The sequence below is a fragment of the Tubulanus polymorphus genome, chromosome 2 (assembly GCF_964204645.1).
Source record: "Tubulanus polymorphus chromosome 2, tnTubPoly1.2, whole genome shotgun sequence".
In the NCBI taxonomy this organism is placed as follows: Eukaryota; Metazoa; Nemertea; class Palaeonemertea; order Tubulaniformes; family Tubulanidae; genus Tubulanus; species Tubulanus polymorphus.
This window is the reverse complement of record NC_134026.1, coordinates 15,401,812-15,423,277: the sequence shown is the minus strand read 5'-3', so window position 1 is coordinate 15,423,277 and position 21,466 is coordinate 15,401,812. Positions and strand designations below refer to the sequence as shown.

Here is a 21,466-nt window from a genome sequence, read left to right as displayed (position 1 = left end):
CTCCCTTGAACATCAAAATTGGAATAGCCCAAGGATTAATTCTTCGAGCTCTACGTATTTGTGATCAAATGTTTTTAGATAAAGAAATCAAACATACAAGAACTCCTCTCAAGAAACTAGCCTATCCAGACAAAATTTTGAACAAAGCTTATTTCAAAGCCCGAATTTCTCACTTTGGACATAATGACCTGACTACAAAACGCAGAGCTCAAAAGAATATTATAATCCCGTATTTACCTACTTGGAACGCTTTAAACCCACATTAAGCACCATCGACACTAGATTAGTCTTTCAGTATAATAACAAACTCACTAATGTTTTAACCAAAAATAAACGCAACAGTGAGTTAATTGATTCCGGGGTCTATAAAATACCATGTAAAGACTGTAATATGATGTACATTGGCGAAACGGGACGTAATCTCAGTCAGCGTATTAAAGAACACAAAATAGATATCCGCAACGAAAAAGCCTGAGAGTGGAATAGCGAATCATGTCTTTACAACCAATCACCAATTTGACTTTCAGAATTCGAAACTTATTTATCCTTGTAAAGATATTCATAAGAGACACATAGTGGAATCAGCCCTTATATGTAAACCTTCGAAATCCAATTTATCTACTAATTTATATACTGGTTTTTCTCCACATAACCAATTATCATCCAGACACATCAACTCTTTATTAGATTTGGGTTGATGTCACTATGTGTCACTCTGTTATCGCCACCCTCTTCGGTCCACTTCACATAGTTACATAATTTGTTTTTAATCTGAACTGTTTAGAATTGCTGTGGTTTCCACGGTACCCCTTGATTTTTTATTGCTTGGTCTGTTTATCTTTAGTTCTGACACACTGCTTCTATTTTAGATCCTGTGAGTTTATATGCTTTGTTACTTGTTTTTCTGGTCATTCCACCTGATGATGGCTGTTAGTCAACAGCCGAAATGTTGTGGTTTCTTTATAATAAATTTGATCGTATAATTTCAAATTCGAAGCGTGGGATTTCTTCATTTAACATCGAGAATAACAAAGATACAGTGTTTTTGCCATTCCCTAGTGGCGGTTGTATGAACTATTCTTGTCGGTCAGCGTACTAACATATGTATATGTACTCACACCAGGTTTTTTTTATTTCTATAATAAAATGACTGAATTACACATAGAAAATGGACGCAAGAATCATTTAAAAAAATTTACGCCCCCTAGTGGTTAGAATAGAAACTAATTATATGAGGGGTTCGTTGTATTTCATATCCAGGAACATGTGCATCAATTTTCATAGAAATCCCTTCATTCACTGGGTAGATATCAACGAAAATGCCTTTCAGCAACTTGTTGGTGGTGCTCCTGGAGAACCATAGTTACCAACCACACATCAATACAAGTGCCTTGTAAAGGGCTACTATCCACACACTGCAACCACAATTCTATCGCCAACGGTTAAGGAGCAAGGAGCAAAAAAGATCCTCCAATGTCCAATATCCCCGACACCTCTGACAATGTGACACCTCTAACCACCACGATATCGTTTCCTCTGATGCCCCCTGATACCTGTGACACATCAGACCAAATTACACATACGTTGACTCTACGCAAGTATCGTGTGGTTGCTGCGGCGTCTTCCAAGCACTATCGAATACAGTACGGTTGCGCCACTGAATCCGTTGATAGCGGCCATATCAAATTTGTGTTCTGTTTCAACAGATTATAACCGAAACAAGACGGCTGTCGTGTGACCTTTATTGTGCCCAAAAAGGTTATTTTTGCCCCGAAAACTGAGACCTGTAGTTCTGAATGGATTGCTAATTTCATTGAAATTCATGATGCTTATACTGTGAGAAGGGATCTTATACATATCAGTATAGAGTATATATACATCAGTATAGAATTTGTAAAACATAAAAGCCGAAATCAACATCGGTCGAGACCCAGACCAAATCAATTCATAATTTATTGATTGGAACTACACTACAATATATGTATTTATTCAAATATTTCAATAAAAAGATTAAATTCTTAAATCTCTTCCAAATCATAATCATAAATTTACTCAAACTTATTGACTCAGCAGGTGCTTAAGATGAGTTCTTAATAGGACAGATCCATTTTTAGCGTGGTGATAATAAAGGATCATGATGTTTGAATGCCAAAATAAATGCCTGGTCGAATAAATTTATACTTGTTGATTGTATGTCCGCCTATGTTCGGTTTCAAAGCTGAATCACATTTGAAGTTTACACAGTGGTTGCATAGGTTCAAATCTGTCAATGCATTTTATCTTATGTATCGGTATTTTAATTTACTACAATTCCCAACATCCTGAATGGCTTTGCAGAAAACCCGTCATCGCTGCTTTGCAGCTATATTTTCATGTTTACCTTAAGAATCATCAGAAATCAGTTCATTAGATCTCTAGTATTTCGTAAAAAGAGTAGAATGGTATGGACAGCTAGCAATAAAGCAAATTGGCTTACTTTCTTGAAAAGGAATAAACATGCGGAAATAGCTGGCTGTAATCATCATTAACCCTTTAACCGGCAAGTATTTTTTTTATCATTGTCAGGTGACGATGATCTCTAGGGTGAGATCGAAACATCGTGTCTTATATATATTTTAGATTGAATAAATAAATTCTTGTTTTTAAATTCTTTTAATCTGTAGATAGTGGGTTTTATCTTATTATCCGTTCACCACGTTTGAGTGTGGTTATCGTTCTATAGTGTTCAAAATGTTCGCCCACTAGTGGTTAAAATAGGAACTAATTATGTGCGGGGTTCGTTGTATTTAGTATTTCCAGGTACATGTGAACCACTTTGTATAGAAATCTATTTATATGCTTAGAAGTCAATATAGATGAAAATGCTTTATCCAGCATTTTATAGGTAGCGTTACTGGAGAACCATATGAGTTACATAGTTAAACCATACATCAATACAAGCGTCTTGTAGGGCTACTGAGCTAATCAGTCCATAACATATGACTATTTCCAAGAAGCGAAATCTGGGTCAACAATATGCTGGATATGTGGATCCATAAGGGCTACCACCAGTTCGTCAAAGCATTGAAGCAATACAGTCTAACTTGTTTACATCTCAGTTGCAATCTTGATTCAATCTTGGATACATAAAAATTAGTCAAATAAATTTTTATTTTATTGAAAGAAAATCTACTGAACACTGATTTTGAAATGAATTAGGCCTATGTGTCGATTTATCAAGACAAAATAATTACAGCAAAATCAACTGACAATCAACAAGGTGAAGTTTCCATTAATCTTCTGATAATTTGTCTACCCCTGATGATACAAGCATTTTGGCCACACCTTTTGAAACCTCAACGCTTTATCTACCCCCACCAATTAGTTAGCCACAGTCGATTTTCATGCCATCTGACCTCTTTCCACCTGTAATTAAGCAGTAATAATCACTCAGTTATATAATATCATACACGAGCGAAAGAAATTATAATAGAAATTTCAGGTGACCAATTTAAATCTTTCGTTTATCGTGAAAAATCTATTACTACTGTCTCCCAGATCACCGTTAAGCCTGGTGGAGTTGGTATTTTAGGGCTATTCAGTTTACTCCATAACAAGTCTCTGATGAACTTTAACAAGCAATCCACGGATCTTAATATCTCAGGCGCAGAATGTTATCTTTGTAATGTATAGGCGCCACCTGATTGATGCATCTGTAAGGTTTTCCTTGAACACTTCATGGATGTGTAAAATCTGCTGATTTCGGTGAACAACATCATCGAAATCTAATCAGCAATCATCGCGGCAATACGGGATATCGACAAATTCAAGTTCTTCAATTACTCGTTTGATGGCTTGATGAACCGGAAATTGGAACCTAAATCTGCCATGTTCTAGTTCATTTGCAATAAAAATCTCTCGCTTCAAGTTTTTAGTTAGCGATACTCAAGGCGTATCCCCACAAAGGCCAAGGCCTTAAGTAGGTAGCCAACTGATCATTGCTTCACCAAGTACTCATTTGCTCTATATGTGCTCATATCATAAAGAAATCATGTAAAACATTCCCTGGTTAACGGATTCTCACCTTAAATTATATAAACTCTGCTGTCAGTGTCTCGATCTGAGTCGTCGAGTGAACGCGGGAGTAAAATTCCATCAAAAAATTCCTACCATTTCTGTCCATATAACGTTGATTTGAGCAAGAATTCTTCAGGAAATGTAGCCAACGTGAATTGATTTACGAATAGAATTAATCAATTGACTCATTTAAAGGATCATAGTTTCATGAAATTCATTTAAGTCCGTAAACTAGCGATTAATTTAAGCCCAAAATGATTTCAACCATCCGCCATATTTTTTCATTAATAAGACACTTGTTGTGCACCGGCTGTAGTTATTGGTTGCGGGAAATGACGGATTCAGACTGATTGTCTATCCGAATCCGTGATTTATGGTTGGGTTGACACTTAAGGTCGTCCGGTAAATTTTAAGCTTTTCGGGGTGCACTTTTATCAATGGATGACGATTCTTTGAGTCATTCTTGTCGCTGTTTAGACCCGGTAATTACGTGGGATTAATTTATCATAAATTACTATACGCAAATTCTAAATGGTCAGGCGCTAAGATATATTTATCATAATTGAAAATTATGTTTATAAGCTGTTAGCAGCAGCAGAAAGCAGCAGAAACCCTAAATACGGACGAATCATGGCATGTATAGTATCCGTGCCATTGTTTCCTTCTCATCATGTGGAATTGAGGTTACCTAGGTTTTTGTTCTCGCCACCAGGGGGAGTTGAATATTAAATCATATGCAATATACCTATTTGTATTGGTACCATTGGATATTTTAAACCACAATGAATTGCAAAGTTAGAGCTTGTGACATGTTCTATGATTTTGAAGAGGTTCCAGGTCATTGGTTGTTATATAGGTTGTTATATATTGTCACCAGGGGTCTTGAATGGCTAAATAACTTGCTTTTTTCATATTGTATTGGTACCGAGGCATATTTTGTAACCACAATGAATTTCAAAATAGTAGCATGTGACATGTTATATGATAATGGTGAGTTTCAATGTCATTGATTTTGTATATGGTCACCAGTGGCGTTGAACGGCTGAATAACTAAGTATTTTCATATCGTATTGGTCTTTAGGCATATTTTGTAACCACGTAATGAGGATCCGATATTTTTCTAACCACGTTTGTATGGAATAGATCTTAAAAGTCTTTTCCTCAAATAAATAACTGTGGTGAAATTGAATAAAATCGTAATCGGTGAAATCGTAACATGGCTGGACAGTACCATTTACAATTTGATATTTCGTGTCATCATGAAATGGTTTAAACTTTATTAAGGCGTTTCTGTGTGGTCACATAACTTGCCTATACAGGCTTCAGTCATGAGTTTCACTGCTATAACAAGAGGCCCATGGGCCTTAAACCTTCATGACGCAATTGAAGAATAATCCAGGAAGAAAGACACTAAATATTTGGATGGATATATGAAAGCTGTGGGTACTGGAGAGTGTAATGGGTAGTGTAGTGTGATCTGTGCGCATTTGTGGCCAGCACACAGATCACATTGTTCATTGGGGTTTGGTCCAGGACTTGCGAGATTTTCAACAACACGGAAGTAACGTGTAATAAATGATGACTTGAATTGCATGACTACCTACCACCCCTCAATATTGTTGGAAAACTAAACGTTCCGCACTGACTAAAAATTAGAAATAACATTTTAGAAATGGCCAGAATTTTAACTTAGGTTCTATCTCATTTTTATTTTACAATTGCGATTGGTATAATTTTTTTTAAACGGCCGTTAAGGCTTCATGTTTCGTCTGCAATATACTATCACTGCAAATAGTTACGCAACTACGCACATCTGTGTTTTTGGCAGCTGTACACTCAATCGGCACCGTTCGTGACTAGCTTCACTGCGGAATTATCATTAATTAACATCGCCATATCACATCATCAACTTATATTGTGCCTTAAAACCCTAACAGCCGAAATAATTGAAATGCACACACAATTTCTATCATTGAAAATTGAGAGAGTGGCCATGTTTGTGTTCTGCTGCTTCGCGTAAATACCGCGCGGAGTGGGGCCGATACGTCCAGTATTGCAAGTTTTACAGAAAGATTGACAGTGTAAGGATGTAACAAGTTTTAAAATAGTTAGTATAGGCTATGTGGAGATAATGTTCATTGTCTGTTAATATATCCTTACATGAAAAGACAAGCCCATTTTAGCTGCCCCAAAGATCACACTACATGAAAAAATGCATAAAGAATTGGTGTAGGTATCGTGGAGAAAAGAAATCCAAGATGGATAGCAACCCTGGCTGCCATACTTGAACTCAATTTTCAATAATGGGTAGACATCTCACCTACCAAAATTCTTACACCTAGTATCATGAAATTGCATCAATAATTGCAGGCCGTTTTGTACTAGAAATTCAAGATGGCTGACCTGGCAGCCATTTTTGAAAGCTGTTCACCTCCGTATACAATAGGCATGGACAGCTTACCTACCTTCAGAGTTGCCACTTATGTGAAGCTAAAAATCCGGAAAATAAGTCGGGGGGGGGGGGGGGGGTCTGAGGGCCCTCCCCCAGAAAAATTTTTGAAATTAGAACGCCAGGAGATGCGTTCTGGCGCAATACGCGTTATAGGCCTCACTTTCACTACCGCCTTTAGATCAGTTTTTCAAATAGCGATTGCTTCCGTCAAATACACCTCATATATAAACCAGAGCCAAAAACAAATGAAGTGTCAGTCGATTTCGATCGTCGCGTCATCATGGTTTAATCGTGTACTGCGGGGTTGTTGCCACCACGTGGCAGCACAATACGGCTTTTTCGAACACTCTACGGAGCCGTCACGTTTTGATGTTTAGGGTCGAATCCCGAATTGATTTTATTATTTTCGCGATGTTTTCTTTTGTGGTTATTTGACTTCTCCCGAAAATCCGGAAATGAAATTGGATTTTTTTTAAATCCGGAATTCCGGAGAAATCCGGAGAAGTGGCAACTTTGTACCTTGATCCTCACACCAAATTAAAGCTCAATAAATACACCTACTTCTTCTCCTCTGACAGAATCCTCTTTTGTATTTGGTTGATTTCACTTTCTAAGTTCTGAGCAGTACGGCGTGTATTAATTCTAGGACAAATTTCTTCAGCCATCATTATATCTTTCTAAAAAGTCAATACAAAAAATTAATTAAAAGCAGATCGCTTTAAGATTGATAGGCATGAAAGGCAACATAATCGTTCATCTGGGCACAACAAAGAAAATAAGCCTTTCAAACTAAAGCTAAAAAGCTAGCACTGTAGCTAAAACCTCCCCGAATGGCTCCTGACTACATTCCACGGGTTAGATCCGGAGGTGTACTTTGATGTGTAAAACATCACATAAAAGCGTGATTCATAACGCACCTACTGTTTTGTCACACAAGCTCTTCTTGGGAATGTTTATATATATATATATATATATATATATATATATATATATATATATATATATATATATATATAACATTCCCAAGAAGAGCTTGTGCAGTATAACTTGATATACTTTTATGATAGATTACATTGACTGGCTGCCACTTGCCCTATTTACTCGCAATAGATTTGTTAATGATACGCTGACAAACGGTGGGGTTCCTCATGTATTAAACCCCACTTTTCGAATCTTTCGTCATCCTCCCTTGTCTAATTTCACTGTTCATTACAAAGGCCTGGATTGTTAAATAATAACATAATTTCTTTTAGATTTCAACATACTTGTCTATTTAGCCAATCAGCGAGCATTAAAAAGTATTCCAGCCTGAGCGCGCACTGGTGGTGGCTTCCCTTTAGACACCTCCTAGATACCTGTTGATCACAGGTGGTCGTCATGTATCACATTTACATGTACATAAAAGACATGTATGCACATGTTACATGATAAAAACCACTTCCAGTGAAAAGACTGCTATTTTTGCTATTTAAAGAATGGCATAAACTTAGCTCATTATTCGAGGTTATCGAAGAGTAAAAGGATGCTTGCTAGTTTAAGATGAAAATGCATGTTTGAATGTAAATTTGTTTCAGCAACAGTTTAATGAAATTTCACCTAAGGCATTTTATTTAGCAGCAAAGCCATGGCAATAGACAAGCGAAGCTGTCGCTAAAAAGGGTGTGCTTTGGTTTGCGGTAAACCTACATGACACAATGCTGACACGCCAGTTAGATCCCTCTTGTACCTCAGTGGCTAAAATGGTTACAAGGCAGCCACCTCGTTTTCAGTCGAACCAATTTTTCTTGATGATGGGCGCATGAAGGATACATATACATGGGAAAGATCAAGAAAAATCACAAAAGGGTCATTAAGATTTCCCCTCAAAACATCAGAATTTTGCAAAAAGCAGCGATTGTGGCAAAAAATGGTCACCAATTGCCATCTTCATTCATACTAATTGTGAAAACTTACAGCGAGACATTCTCTTCCCTTATCCAGACGTGTACGAATATCTTTAATTTTTTTCTCTTGTTCTTTTTTCTTGGTATCATAATGTCTTTTCTCACGCTCTGCTGTATCAACGGTATCTTCACATTGAGCAAGTTCATCCTAAAACACCCAAATTAAGCCAAGTTCATTTATCAATGAAATAAAGGTCCAATGATCCATATGATGATAATGAATTTTACACACAGCGTTGACTCCCAATAGACGGCACCCTGATTAAAGTACAACTAATTTCAGTTTTTTAACCTCAAGGTAAAACGTCAGTTAGTAAACTTACCATGGCCACTGGATACAGCCTGCTCTCGGCATAATCGCCAAGAACCCATGAAAAGTAAATTGGCCATGCTTGACATCCATGATTCAACACGGGTGTTTTAAAGCTGTTCACAGACTAAACCTTTAAGGCCGACGTCCAGTATAAAAGGGCAATCATCTGTCAGACATGGCAGTATCTCTGGACCCACGGCGCAGTGAAGAGCTCCAGCAGTTGAAACTAGTGTTTCCCCATTATCTCAGTCAGTTAACCGATTTGGACCCTCCTTTTTGTCAAGGATATGTGTGAACGTGCAACATATTTATTTCTATGGTTTAAATTTAATTATGGTTTAAGCCCCCCTTTGTGTATAAATTAGCAATTTACTTAGTGCATTCTTCAAATTTTCAAATCTTTGAATGACAAGCTGGGTGGAGCTATCCAGTGAAACAGCGCACACACACGGCGCAGTTACAGTAACAGGACACCTACAGTCATAAAAATATATGAACAAGACAGTTGCAGCTCCCTAGTGCATAATTTTGGGGGTTAGAAAACTTTTTTTCTATTAATCGTAACAAACTGAAAATTCTAAAATCATCTAAGCTTACTATCAGTATTATCATATCCAAATTTCATGTCCGATTTTTTTGTTAAATCCTTTATTACTGGAGCAAATATTTCTTGCAACTTTGATTGAAGATCCTACTCGGTAAAGTCGAGGTCAATGAGTGGTAAAATGAGGGCTGAAATAACTTATGCTGGTTTTTACGGTAAAGAGTAGCGACTGTCTGACACTGTAAAGGATGAATGCACATTGATCCGACCTTATCCGAATTCCACAAGTTCTAAGGCTCAAGTCCCAAGTGGGCTAAAGACTGGGTAACCCCAATCCCACGTAAGGAGATGAATCCTATGACAATGATAACATATATCAAATAGCTAGACTATAAATACCGTAAAAACCGGCGTATAAGTCGAGTTTTTAACCCTTGATTTTACCACTAAATTATTGACCTCGACTTATACGCCGAGTACAGTTTTCTACGACGTATTTTCAGGTCACAAGAAATATTGATTCTACCAGACAAAAAAGACAGTGTTCATCTTCTTACTGCTATAACAGTTTGAATAATTATTCATGATAAATAAAGTTATTTAATGAAAAAAACTTCTTTCATTTTGACACAGCTTCATTTAAAACGATGTATTCATATATGCGCGCTCATAGCAGCGCTTAATACATTAGGCTATATATAGCGTGTGACTCATACTACTGTATCACTGTATGGTAGTGTATTATACCTGAGTGTGTGTAACAGTCTATTGATTAACGCACTGCAGCAATCAGGCTGACGCGCGGCGGCGTGCGTGAAGGCACACATCGTTATCAAAACAAACTATTCAATACAATGATACTGGTAATTATTCTTCTAAGAGAAGGGACTCGACTTATAAGCCGGATATATGTTAAAATCATAAAATGTAGGTCTAAAAATCGACCTCGACTTATACGCCGCGTAGACTTATACGCCGGTTTTTACGGTAAGTTAAAACCAGTCGACATTTTTCTCAAAAAACCTCTTCTATCTACAAATGAGGACAGATGACACTAATATGGCTGCCAATTGCATCAAGCTAAACTGATCAAAAGATCTAGAACCGATATGTTTAAGATCCCTTCCCAGAGTATAACCATCACAAATTTCCATGAAAAATGGCAACCCATTTGGATGGAAGCTACAAATCACATAATTCAGGTCCAAATTATCTTTCTGGGGACAAACAATCCAATCGACCTAATTTTTCTCAAGCTGGTTCACCATAGGGGATACAAGCATATGTGAAAGATCAAGACTCAAAAAAGATTAATAAGTGCTGGTTATGGAAACTAGGGGTCCAGGGACACCATGCCCACTTGGGAAGTGGTTCCAAATGCTCAACAATCTAACAATTTCAATATTCAACGCCCCCCTATGCACGGATAAACCAAAGATGAGGACAATCCATTGAAGCCTCTTCAAAACTTCCCAAAAATAACTGCATTCCGTCTATGGACAGCCGAACAGACTGATGAAAAAGTGAACCCAATAAAAATCCATCAAGAAATTCTCACCCGAACTGGATCGCTAAGATCAGCAATTGATTTAATTTCAGCATCAATTTTGGTAGCTGTTTCAGACGCTTGATCAAAGTCTTCTTTAGCCTGATTCATTATTTGCTTCTTCGCATGAATTTGTTGCTCCAAATCATCTATCTGTTGGTTGTACTTTTGAACCTCTTCCTCCTTAAACATAACAGACAACAAAACATTTTCTGAGTGAGATCAAATAATACAACATCACAATTTCTGCAAAAAACTGTGGACACCATGCCACTAGGTGTCTACAGGGGATGAAAACAGAGGCGTTTGGAAAACGCGGAAATATTAGAAAGTATAAGGCTTAGTAGTGTTGGCCAAGCCAGGGGCCGTGAGCGCCGAAGCCAAGCGGTTGGCTGTTAGTTGTTATTGCCTTGAGTAAATGAAAAGGATGGGTCCGATTATATACAAAACACTAGAACATGTTCATACTTAAAGAGCCCCTATCTATAATCTTCCTATCACTCAACAGAGGGCACTGTGCCTGTATTAAAACAATGACTACTTTTATTGAGCACGTAGGCTATGCTTTGTTGAATGAATTGAAGCTCAACTTTTCCCCATGACCTTAACCCCCCACCCCAATCATTTTCTCAATGATCTACACCAATCTCAAGGATGATAGAAATGGACCTCTAACCACGGAAATCCGCGTTTCCGTGGAAGATTTTCATCCCTGGACCACAGAATCCAATACCAAAGATCAATCTTCTCCCTTTGTCTTATCGATTTGAATGATGAATAATACTGAATTTGATGTTTTGTTCAACAAATTAAAATTAAATTGGGTTCAAACTTTCGTAGATTGAAATTTGATTGAATTTACAATTCAAGCACATGGCTCAGCACATCAAGGTCACTTATCCGATTTGATTTGAATTTGGCAATTAACTGCGTTTACAAAATACACATAGCTTTCAATATCATCATTGTCATCATCCATTGACTGCAGCGCAGGCCGCCGCAGGTACTGGTGTAGTTTTTCAATTCAACAACAAATCGTTACTGAAATCATTGACTTATTTTGACAAAAACCAATTATCACGATTTTCTTATACTGAAATAACCTGACCCTGAATAGTACACTGTCCTTTTCATGAGAAAATGGGGAGGTGGTAATACCTCGATTTGGGGTGGTAAGTGATGAAAGATCTCTTACCAAGCACTAGCGCTAGCCTCACAATGACCCACCAAAGGTGCCGAATTGGAGAGTGCAAGGGGGAAGATCTTTTTTGAGATCAGGAGCATTTAGAGCAGTTCTGGGGCCTATTTTACCAGAGTATTACTTATAGCTTCAATTGGAATTTTATGGGAAACTCAATGAGAAAGGGAATTTCACAGCTTTCACTTCATCTAGAGCATCATCTATGGTTTCAAAATGAAACAATACATCGATTATATTCGCATTACCAGCTTTAACGTAGTCACAAGAATGATAAGTAGCTTGTTGGTACGTAGCCAGTTTCCTGGAAAACTTTCAATTGGCCACGCATCACGACACGTTTTCACACTGATTTAAGTACATCCTATGTACATATATAGCACATACATCAACAGTTGGTCAGTCAGCTGTTTTTTGTCAATCTATTTCAATGAATCACAGCAAAAACGTTCTCACTTTTGTAGTTGGTTCAGTCAGGTCACAGTATGTTATTGGTAATCTTCGGTACCTAGTGCGCTCCAAATCTTTTTTGGATTGTTAAGCAGACACATTTGGGGCGTGAAAATTACTGCTTACTGGGCCTTATCGACAGCACTAATACATCTTGAAGATTTGGTAAAAGGTTACCGGTGATAGGCAACATTATCATACATAACATTATACAATAATTACAAAATTAGAGATTTTGTATACACACATATGAGGTAGGACTTGGTGGAGGATTTTTTTCAAAGTAGTTTAACTAAACTAGAGCATTGAAAAAATTTCATACCAACGTGACTACATCTCCAGGAGTAGGTTCCTCTATGTTTTTCAATTCATTGATTTCCTAAAAAGAAATTAAAGGATATATCATGACAGCATCAATATGAAACGGTTATATTTTCATCACTAAGGCATGGTAGCTGAGCTGGGATTCTTTAATTCTTCGTTTGTGTGTTATTAATTGTTACTAAAGCCATTACTGTTACATCATTAATATCATGACCGTTCGAGTTGAAATGTTTACAAATAGGGTTAGTGGGGATGATTTGTCGAATAGCGCGTAAATGTTCTCTGAATCGATCACTAAGTCGACAGGATGTTGCGCCGATGTATTTCATGTTATACTGAAGGCAAAGAATACAGTAAATGATATTGTCACTAGTGCATGCGAATGAACGACGAATTTGAAAATCAAAATTATTACCATGAATGTGACTCAAATTGCAAACATATGGGCATGTAAAACATCTAGTTCTATGACATGTAAAAGTACCAAGCATTTCATTGTCTGCTCGGTTCAATTAAGCGCGAACTAATTTGTTTCTTATATTCTGATCGTTTTTGAAAGTGGTTGTATTGTGGTTATCAAATAGATGACCTATCTGTTGATCATTTGGAAGTATGTTTATATTATCACGGATGACTCTAGCTACCTTCACATTATATTCATTGTATGTGAGAATAAGGGGTATACATGTTTTGTTATTGTCATTAATTTTGGGTCTAAGGGCATCTTCTTGCAGAATATCAACAGAATATTTGCCAACCCCCTGTCTGACTAAATCAGAAAATAATTTGCCACAGGCAAAGTGGTTTACCTTTCTACTATCTAGAAGAACGTACAATTATACATGTATTCATTTTGATTTCCACTTGCGTCGTGGCTGCTAGTTTTGGTTTAGATATGTCCAGAAAACTATAAGGGCTCTGGGAAGCATGACACAAAATTTGATATTGGCTGTGTTTTAGCAATTCTTTGTATTTAGCATAAAAATCCATGAAGCCAATTAAACAGTTCCAAAATTCTCATTTTAGGCCTACCAGCTCATTTTCTTCCTGATGAATGTGGCAATATTTTCCTATAGGTTTAGATTTTGTTCAATGCTCTATCCAATCATTCCAGCCTTGAATGCAGAGAGGACTAGATGATGAGACAGCACATATACTCATCAGAAAGTGACAAACAATGATTTATTGACTTTCTAAAATTGCCATATAATATATTTTTAGAACAAATAAACGTTGAATATTTTATCATACGGGAGTCTCCTACAATTTTGAGGTCTCTGAAAAATTTCAAGCTCAAACATTCCGAACTGAATATTTTCTGAAAATAGATCAAAATTTAGTTTAAAAACAGATAATGTCAAAACTTTATTGGCACTGAACTGTTTTTATAGTTGCCACAGAAATAGTTCAAATGATTATCCACGAAAATAAAGCTTTCCTAATAAAGCTAACTTCAATTAAAAACTTCTCAATTAGGAACAGACAGCGTATGACAGTATTGATAATACGCGCTAGGAGAGCGCAGTCGTGCAACGCGCGGTTATACGTGAAAACAGAGTATACATACACTTTGCCATGCACTGCGGTGTGTATGTACGTTCGTTAGATAGATATATGGATTACATAACAGCTGATTTACGTAGTGCGCGGATTTTAACGTCTATGCGCTGTTACGCGAAGAATGCCAATATACCGCAAAACCATCGGCAAACACACTAATTAGCCTATGGCAATAGCAAATGAAAAAGCGCACACAACTGTGTGGAACCAATTAACTCTCATTTCAACAAAAACGATGCCAAATATTTGTCGACTGCCTCTCTCCAAAAACGCCGGCTCTAAGACTGGCGCCATCATATATTACTCTTTCAAAGAAAGAATGTATTTTGTACGAGTCGGTCAAAATAAGACAATGACAAGACAAAGCCGGGCTAGGACTATTTAAATTGCCACACCTACTAAGTTCACAACAAACTAACAGCGAACTAAGCTCGACACAAATATGAAATGAATTGTTCGCCATTTTGTGACTCCCAAAACTACGTCAGAGGTGCCGAAATTCCGAGAATTTCTTGTATTCATGTCGAAAACTCAAATATAGGTCAACACAAGTAACTTGTAGAAAGCGAAGAATTTTCGAAGTTTTTCGGTTTTTCTCGTAATACGAATATAAATAAATATCAATATACTCTGAACACATATAAATACAAATATGAATGTGCTCTGAGCACTCACTTCAAATCCAAGTAAGTTTTAATGAATTTCTGGGGGCCAAACGATTTTGGTGGCCCACCTTATCAAATCTTACATCATATGACTATTTTCTACAAAATAACACTTGTAATAACTTGTAAAGCACGAAAATATACAGCAAATGAGAAATTCGATATCGTGATGAACTTGGATTTTCCCTTGAATTTTCTGAGAGTAATTGACACTACATAGTATAATTCCTGAGTGCAGACCTGCCAACCCCATGTCTGACTAAATCAGAAAATAATTTCAAGAAAAAGCTATTTTTCCCGGACAATGGTCAATGATATTTTCTGTAGTGCTAATAAAAATATTCCTCCCAAAAACCAAATCAACTAAAGCTTTCACAGAAATCTTGCAATACAATTTTTAGATCTTAAAATAAAAACCGGAAGTAAAACGGTAGATGATACCGCGGGTTCACGTGAACACCTGCTGATTTCTGCGGCTAAGCCAATCATAGAGGAGTCTTTGCTTTATGATAGGCTTTTCAAAACCAATATTTTTGCGATCAGATATTCGCGAAAAAGCTCATATAAATTTTAACGAGGCCCTCTTTCAAAATTCAGCTACGTAGAGTTTGGAGAATGGATAATGCTTTAATGAATGATTTGTATGAATATATGCTCAGTTGCCTTTGCTCTGGAAACCATGTCATTTAAATTCGCTTCATTTGTATAGTAATAGGCTCAGCCTACGGCTGGCCTAAATAAATTGCCCATGGGCAAAGTGTGGTTTACCTTGAAAGCTAGAGGTTGTTTGGAGTAAGGGCATTGCTTGAAAAATCTTATTAATTTGTGACTTCAAAGTTCTAGAAGTTTATATTGTGTTTTATCTTTCTTAGAGTATTATTTTTTAGTCAAATAAGACCAAAGATAAACATTTGTTTATGGTCTACATCCAAAATTTCGTAGGTACAGGCAGGCGCGACAGGGCAACTATTTTATATCTTCAAAAAAAATATTTTTCACGATATGAAAAATTCAAATAAAATTCATATGATGTCACATATCAGACGGTGGCTGAATATTGAGTCTTGGGAACGAAACCACTTCCAATGTATGGCGGCGGAAGCTAAAACACCGGGCGTAGTATCAGATCGTTTTAAATCCTGGAATTTACCACTACAATATTCAGACCTTGACCTATACCTTTAGTTTGCTGCTTAGTATTTTCAGGTCACAAGAAATTACAATTTATTACAAATTCTATCAAACAGAAAACACAGCGTTCATCTTCTGCTACGACGATTATTCAGCCTGTTATCATACCAAACGTGCACGCGCCAAGCAGCGTTACAGCATCACCATATAGTAAGTAGTCTGTATGAGCGTGTGTTTGTGTGCGCAACAGTCTAATGTTTAGCACTCTTGCGCAAGTGGAGGCCTTGTGTAGTGAACGTTCGCTTCACTTCAACATCAATCACCGGGTATTAAAATGAAACAATACCTATGGCGATATGTGAAATAATTATATTCTCACCAGCAATGAGCATTTAAAATTTGCACATATACGGCACCAGTCCAATAAAACGTTCGCCATAATTCCCCATAATTATTTTAGTAGCGCCCGAATTCCCTGTATATCCCAAAAACAGCCAATCACATTCGCTCGTAGAGCCGACGCCCTCCCCCCCGATCGAGGTCATTTTATACGCAAGAGCTAAGAATTTTCCCGCCAAAAACAGTTTTTCGTTGAATTTAAGTTGACCATGTCATCGACGGAGGTTCGTCATGGCTTCAATCGCATCGATTATACGTCGTTTATCCCGAGAACCAATGAAAAAAATGCTCACATAAAAAACGTACCACGATTTTACATGAATTGGCTCAATGCCAACCTCATACTGCAGACAAAAGTAAACCAAAAACAATTATACAAAACGTCAAGTGCTTACAGCATCTGAGACAGTTGCGTGTAAGTTGCGGCTTTGACTGCCAATGACAAAAAAGCTTGATTTGAAACGTACTCTTGCACACTGTGGTTTAAATATATTCCCACCAGCCGCAAGAATCCGCGAAGGAATTGATGACCGTATTGACCAGTTCATTCCACGAATAAGCTGGAAAAAAGTAATCGAAATACACAGTCGTATACATGAGTGTAAACCAGCCCCTTATAGGCTTACCACTGGCTCTACACACTACATTAGCCCTTTAACCGGCAAGTATTTTTCGGCCTGTGAGTGATTTTGGACCTTGTTGCAAGGGGAAAACTGAATAACTCAGTAGATATAAGGGATAACCTCATATTGCATGTATTTCATGAAAGCTCTTTTCATACGCTTTCAAATGGTACCAAGTTTGCCAACTTTGGGGGTTACAATCAGGGTCTGACCCCAAGGTCAGAGATCCAGATTTTCGGGCCATCCATAATAAAGCACTGTCATCAGTTTCATCCCAATACGAATCATCACCAGAATCGGTCATTACTGTGTCCAAAATATCAGCAAAACGCACTAGTCTTCTAAACTTCGGAAATCTGACCGACGTGACACGTGGCTTCTGTACCCTCTACTAAAGTCTATCCCAGTAGTTATGACCGCGGCGCATCAAAGAGTTGTTACACTAACATGTCGGGATCCCTGTGGTTTCTATCACTCAGCCTTGCGAGTAATTGAGGTCAAGCGACTACTGCATTCAAGAGTGAATAATATACCATCAACTGGCCATTCATTAAAGGATATAAAATTCTAATTTTTATAATTTTACAAAATCCTTTCTTGAATTTTTAGTTTCATTTTGGGAATAATCATGTCATGGGGCAAATTCAATCTGATTGATTTTGTACATCTATAAACTCTTCAGAGTGTGAGCATATATAATCTGGAATTATCTCATGAGTCGAGTGCTGTTGTTTTGCTTGAAACACCGTCTAAATATAATCTTTGAACTTGGAAATTGGTTTCGACACTTCATAATGTAAACACTGACTTCAGCATCCAGCGAAAATATTCACTCTTGAATGCAACAAGACTTCAAAACTGAATTTTCATTGCTTATTACTTCATTTTCTTGGATTAAGTGTGGAAAAGTTTTGCTCTTTATTCACTCTTGCCTATAACCATAGTAACAAGCAGCTGGGGTCCAGCGAAGCAGCGATGCTCAGTGTGAGTTTGACCACTTAAAGCTGTCAGTATCAATTAAATTGTTGTTGATACTGGCTCTTTGAGAGTGAAATGCCGCGGTCATAACCACTGGGATACTTTATATGGCAAATGTATGATATATCACTTTCCTGCTTTGTTAGACATTGTAGTCTGGTGTCTGGTGTTGCCATCTGCTCACAGGAAAAAGAGTTAAAATGCTTCACTGAAATCAATACTTGACTATCCTAATCACTATAGCTGGTCTATTCAAATCGGTCGCGACAGCTTGCCGGTTAAAGGGTTAAGGGCCTAAATCTATTCTAGGCGCATCCCCCAAAAAAGCTAGGCATGAAGTAGGTAGCAAACAATGATCATTGCTTCATAAAAAGTCCATATGAAAATCCCTACCATTTCTGTCCATATAACGTTGATTTGAGCCAGAAATCTTCAGGAAATATAGCCAACGTAAATTGATTTACGAAAAGAATTAATCAATTGACTCATTTCAGGGATCAAAGTTCATTAAAGTCCTAAAACTCGCCATAAATTTGCCATAAATTTAAGCTGAAAATGATTTCAACTGTCCGCCATGTTGTTTCATTAATAAGACACTTGTTACGCACCGGCTGCATATTCTTCGCGATAAATGACAAATCCGGACTAATTGAAAGTCTGAATCCGGTATTTACGGTTGAGTTTGGCGCTCAAGGTTTGTCCGGTCATTTGTAGGCTTTTCGGGATGTACTTTTATGAATGGATGACAATGCTTTGCGTTATTCTTGTCGCTGTTCAGACCCGGTACTTACACGGGATTAATTCATAATAAATTACTATACGCAAATTTGAAATGGTCAGACGCTGAGTTTTATTTCTGTCAGAATTGAAAATTACGTTTATAAGCTGTTAATCTGAGGGGAGATACATTTTATGAAAAACAAGGCAATTCGATACTACGTATCTATGTCCCCCGCGATAGCCAGTAGGGAATGACCCCTGAAGACACTGATCTTTGGTATAGAAAAATGATGAGTGTATCCAGGGATAACCATACTATGAAATATCATTTTCCTGCTATGAATGGTTATCTAAGAATTGAGTTTACAGGGTTTTAGGCAAAAGACGTCTACCATCCTTGACCTTTGACCCTTGAACTCCAAAATCACTAATGCACATCCCCTCCCCAGGGGTAATCATAGCATTGTTCTGTTATCAATGGTTCTTCTTGAATCGTGTTAACAAGGTTTCATATGAATGATATCAAGTGACCTTGACCTTTTCCCCCAAAATCAATAGGGCACATCCTCTCCCTAGGGGTAATCATGCGAAGTAATATCATTGTATTGCTATCAACAGTTCTTTCTGAATCACATTCACGACACAAGGTTTCACATGAATGACCTGAAGTGACCTTGACCTTTGATCATTGGAGCCCAGAATCAATAGGGCACATCCTTTACCTAGGGGTAATCATACCACATAATATCATGGTCCTGCTATCAACGGTTCGTCTTGAATGACGTTCACAAGCTTTCACATGAATAACCTGTAGTGACCTTGACCTTTGGTACTTGGACCCCAAAATCAATAGGGCACATCCTCTCCCTAGGGCTAATCAGACTACGTAATATCATGGTCCTGGTATCAACGGTTCTTCTTGAATGACGTTCAAAAGGTTTCATATGAATGACCTGTAGTGACCTTGAGCTTTGGTCCTTGGACCCCAAAATCAATAGGGCACATCCTCTCCCTAGGGGTAATCATACTAGGTAATATCATGGTCCTGCTATCAACGGTTCATCTTGAATGACGTTCACAAGCGTTCACATGAATGACCTGTAGTGACCTTGACCTTTGGTACTTGGACCCCGAAATCAATAGGGCACATCCTCTCCCTAGGGGTAATCATACTGTGTAATATCATAGTCCTGTGATCAATGGTTCTTCTTGAATCGCGTTCACAAGCTCATGCGGATGGACGGATGGCGGATACCAAGTCCCCCGCTAGCGGCCTACGCCGCGCGGGGGACAAAAAAGTGGAAAAGGTAATAATCACAAGAATTACAAGACGGTTTCTGCGAAGCAGCAGAAACCCTAATGAACTTATCATCAGATCACATGATCTCTGTATAGTAAATTCTGCCATTTCCGGATAGGTAACTACTACTTTCAAATACAATAAACTTGAAATGCAACACCACAAAAATGCACCATCAAAACTAACTAATGGGCGGTGCCATTTAATCAAGCCATCTAGTGGCAGGTTACTCTCCTGATTTCTATATGAAAAACTAAAATAAACCTGCTATTTGAGGGCATGACCTAAGATAATCTGTCAACAAAAGAGGTGAACGTTTATTTAAAACTATTCTACATTCAACTGAACTGTGGGGAAAAACTCTTTTTAAATTGCAAATACATCAATGTGAATGAATTGACCTTGTAATTGTATATCTACTTGCAGTCAATTCAAAAGGTGGTCGATTTTTACCTACTTTGAAAAATTGGGGATTTTCACCTAGGGGATCTTGACAATGACTACAGTACACAGATAAACATATACATGTCACAGCTCAAATATAGGCAGCAATTCTGTTGGTCAGCTGTTTTTTGTCAAAAATAAAATGTATGTCAATGAATCCTGGAAAAATATTTTCACTCAGCACTACCTAGAAAAATATTTTCACTCAGCACTAACTAGAAAAACATTTTCACTCAGCACTATAGATGGCTGGTCAGTCAGGTAGGTTATGGCAATTGTTTTGGAATGGCCTTAGGTTTGAGTGAACTTACAAAAGTAAGATTATTGATAGATTCTCTTATTTTCATGATTTGGCCATTGCTTTTTCTTTCTTCCGCTTGCTGACATCTAAAATTAGATTCAAGAGTCAACTTCCTTTGTTGTACATCTTTCAAACGGACTTCAGCCATATGTAGTTCATTCTGAGCACCACGTATTTCTTCTTCAACATTGACCTTCAAAAACTGAGGCTGTTTCATATCAGTAGAGTAGTACCGAAATGTTGGTAAGCAGTACAGTTGGTCACCAGTTGGAATATATGCCTGAAAAAGAAAACAATGGAATGTAATTTACTCATAGGATGTATTATCAAATTTGGTCAAACAACCCTTGCAAAAATGTTTTTTTTTCTGTTAGCCGATGTTATTACATTCAATTTTGACGGTAGTGAACTGATCAGGGCAGTACGCGTGCATTCATCCCTTTGAAAATCTAGCGAGCGGGCACTGTGCGGGGTGCCCGCACGCTTATTCGTGGAGCGGGACCACGCGATGCTGCGCCC

At 37.6% G+C, this 21,466-nt stretch overlaps 1 protein-coding gene across 4 annotated transcripts in view; it reads right to left on the bottom strand.

Annotated features, from left to right (window-relative positions):
• The window catches only part of LOC141900770 (structural maintenance of chromosomes protein 6-like), a 255,440-nt gene that overhangs the window by 51,018 nt on the left and 182,956 nt on the right, over positions 1-21,466 (bottom strand). For all 4 annotated transcript variants that reach the window (XM_074787796.1, XM_074787797.1, XM_074787798.1 and 1 more), the window contains exons 18-22: positions 20,958-21,227; positions 12,825-12,881; positions 10,867-11,037; positions 8,462-8,599; positions 7,070-7,185 (exon numbers count right to left, since the gene is read on the bottom strand). In XM_074787796.1, the coding sequence (XP_074643897.1) occupies positions 7,070-7,185; positions 8,462-8,599; positions 10,867-11,037; positions 12,825-12,881; positions 20,958-21,227 (752 nt within the window). The remainder of the gene's footprint in view (positions 1-7,069; positions 7,186-8,461; positions 8,600-10,866; positions 11,038-12,824; positions 12,882-20,957; positions 21,228-21,466) is intronic.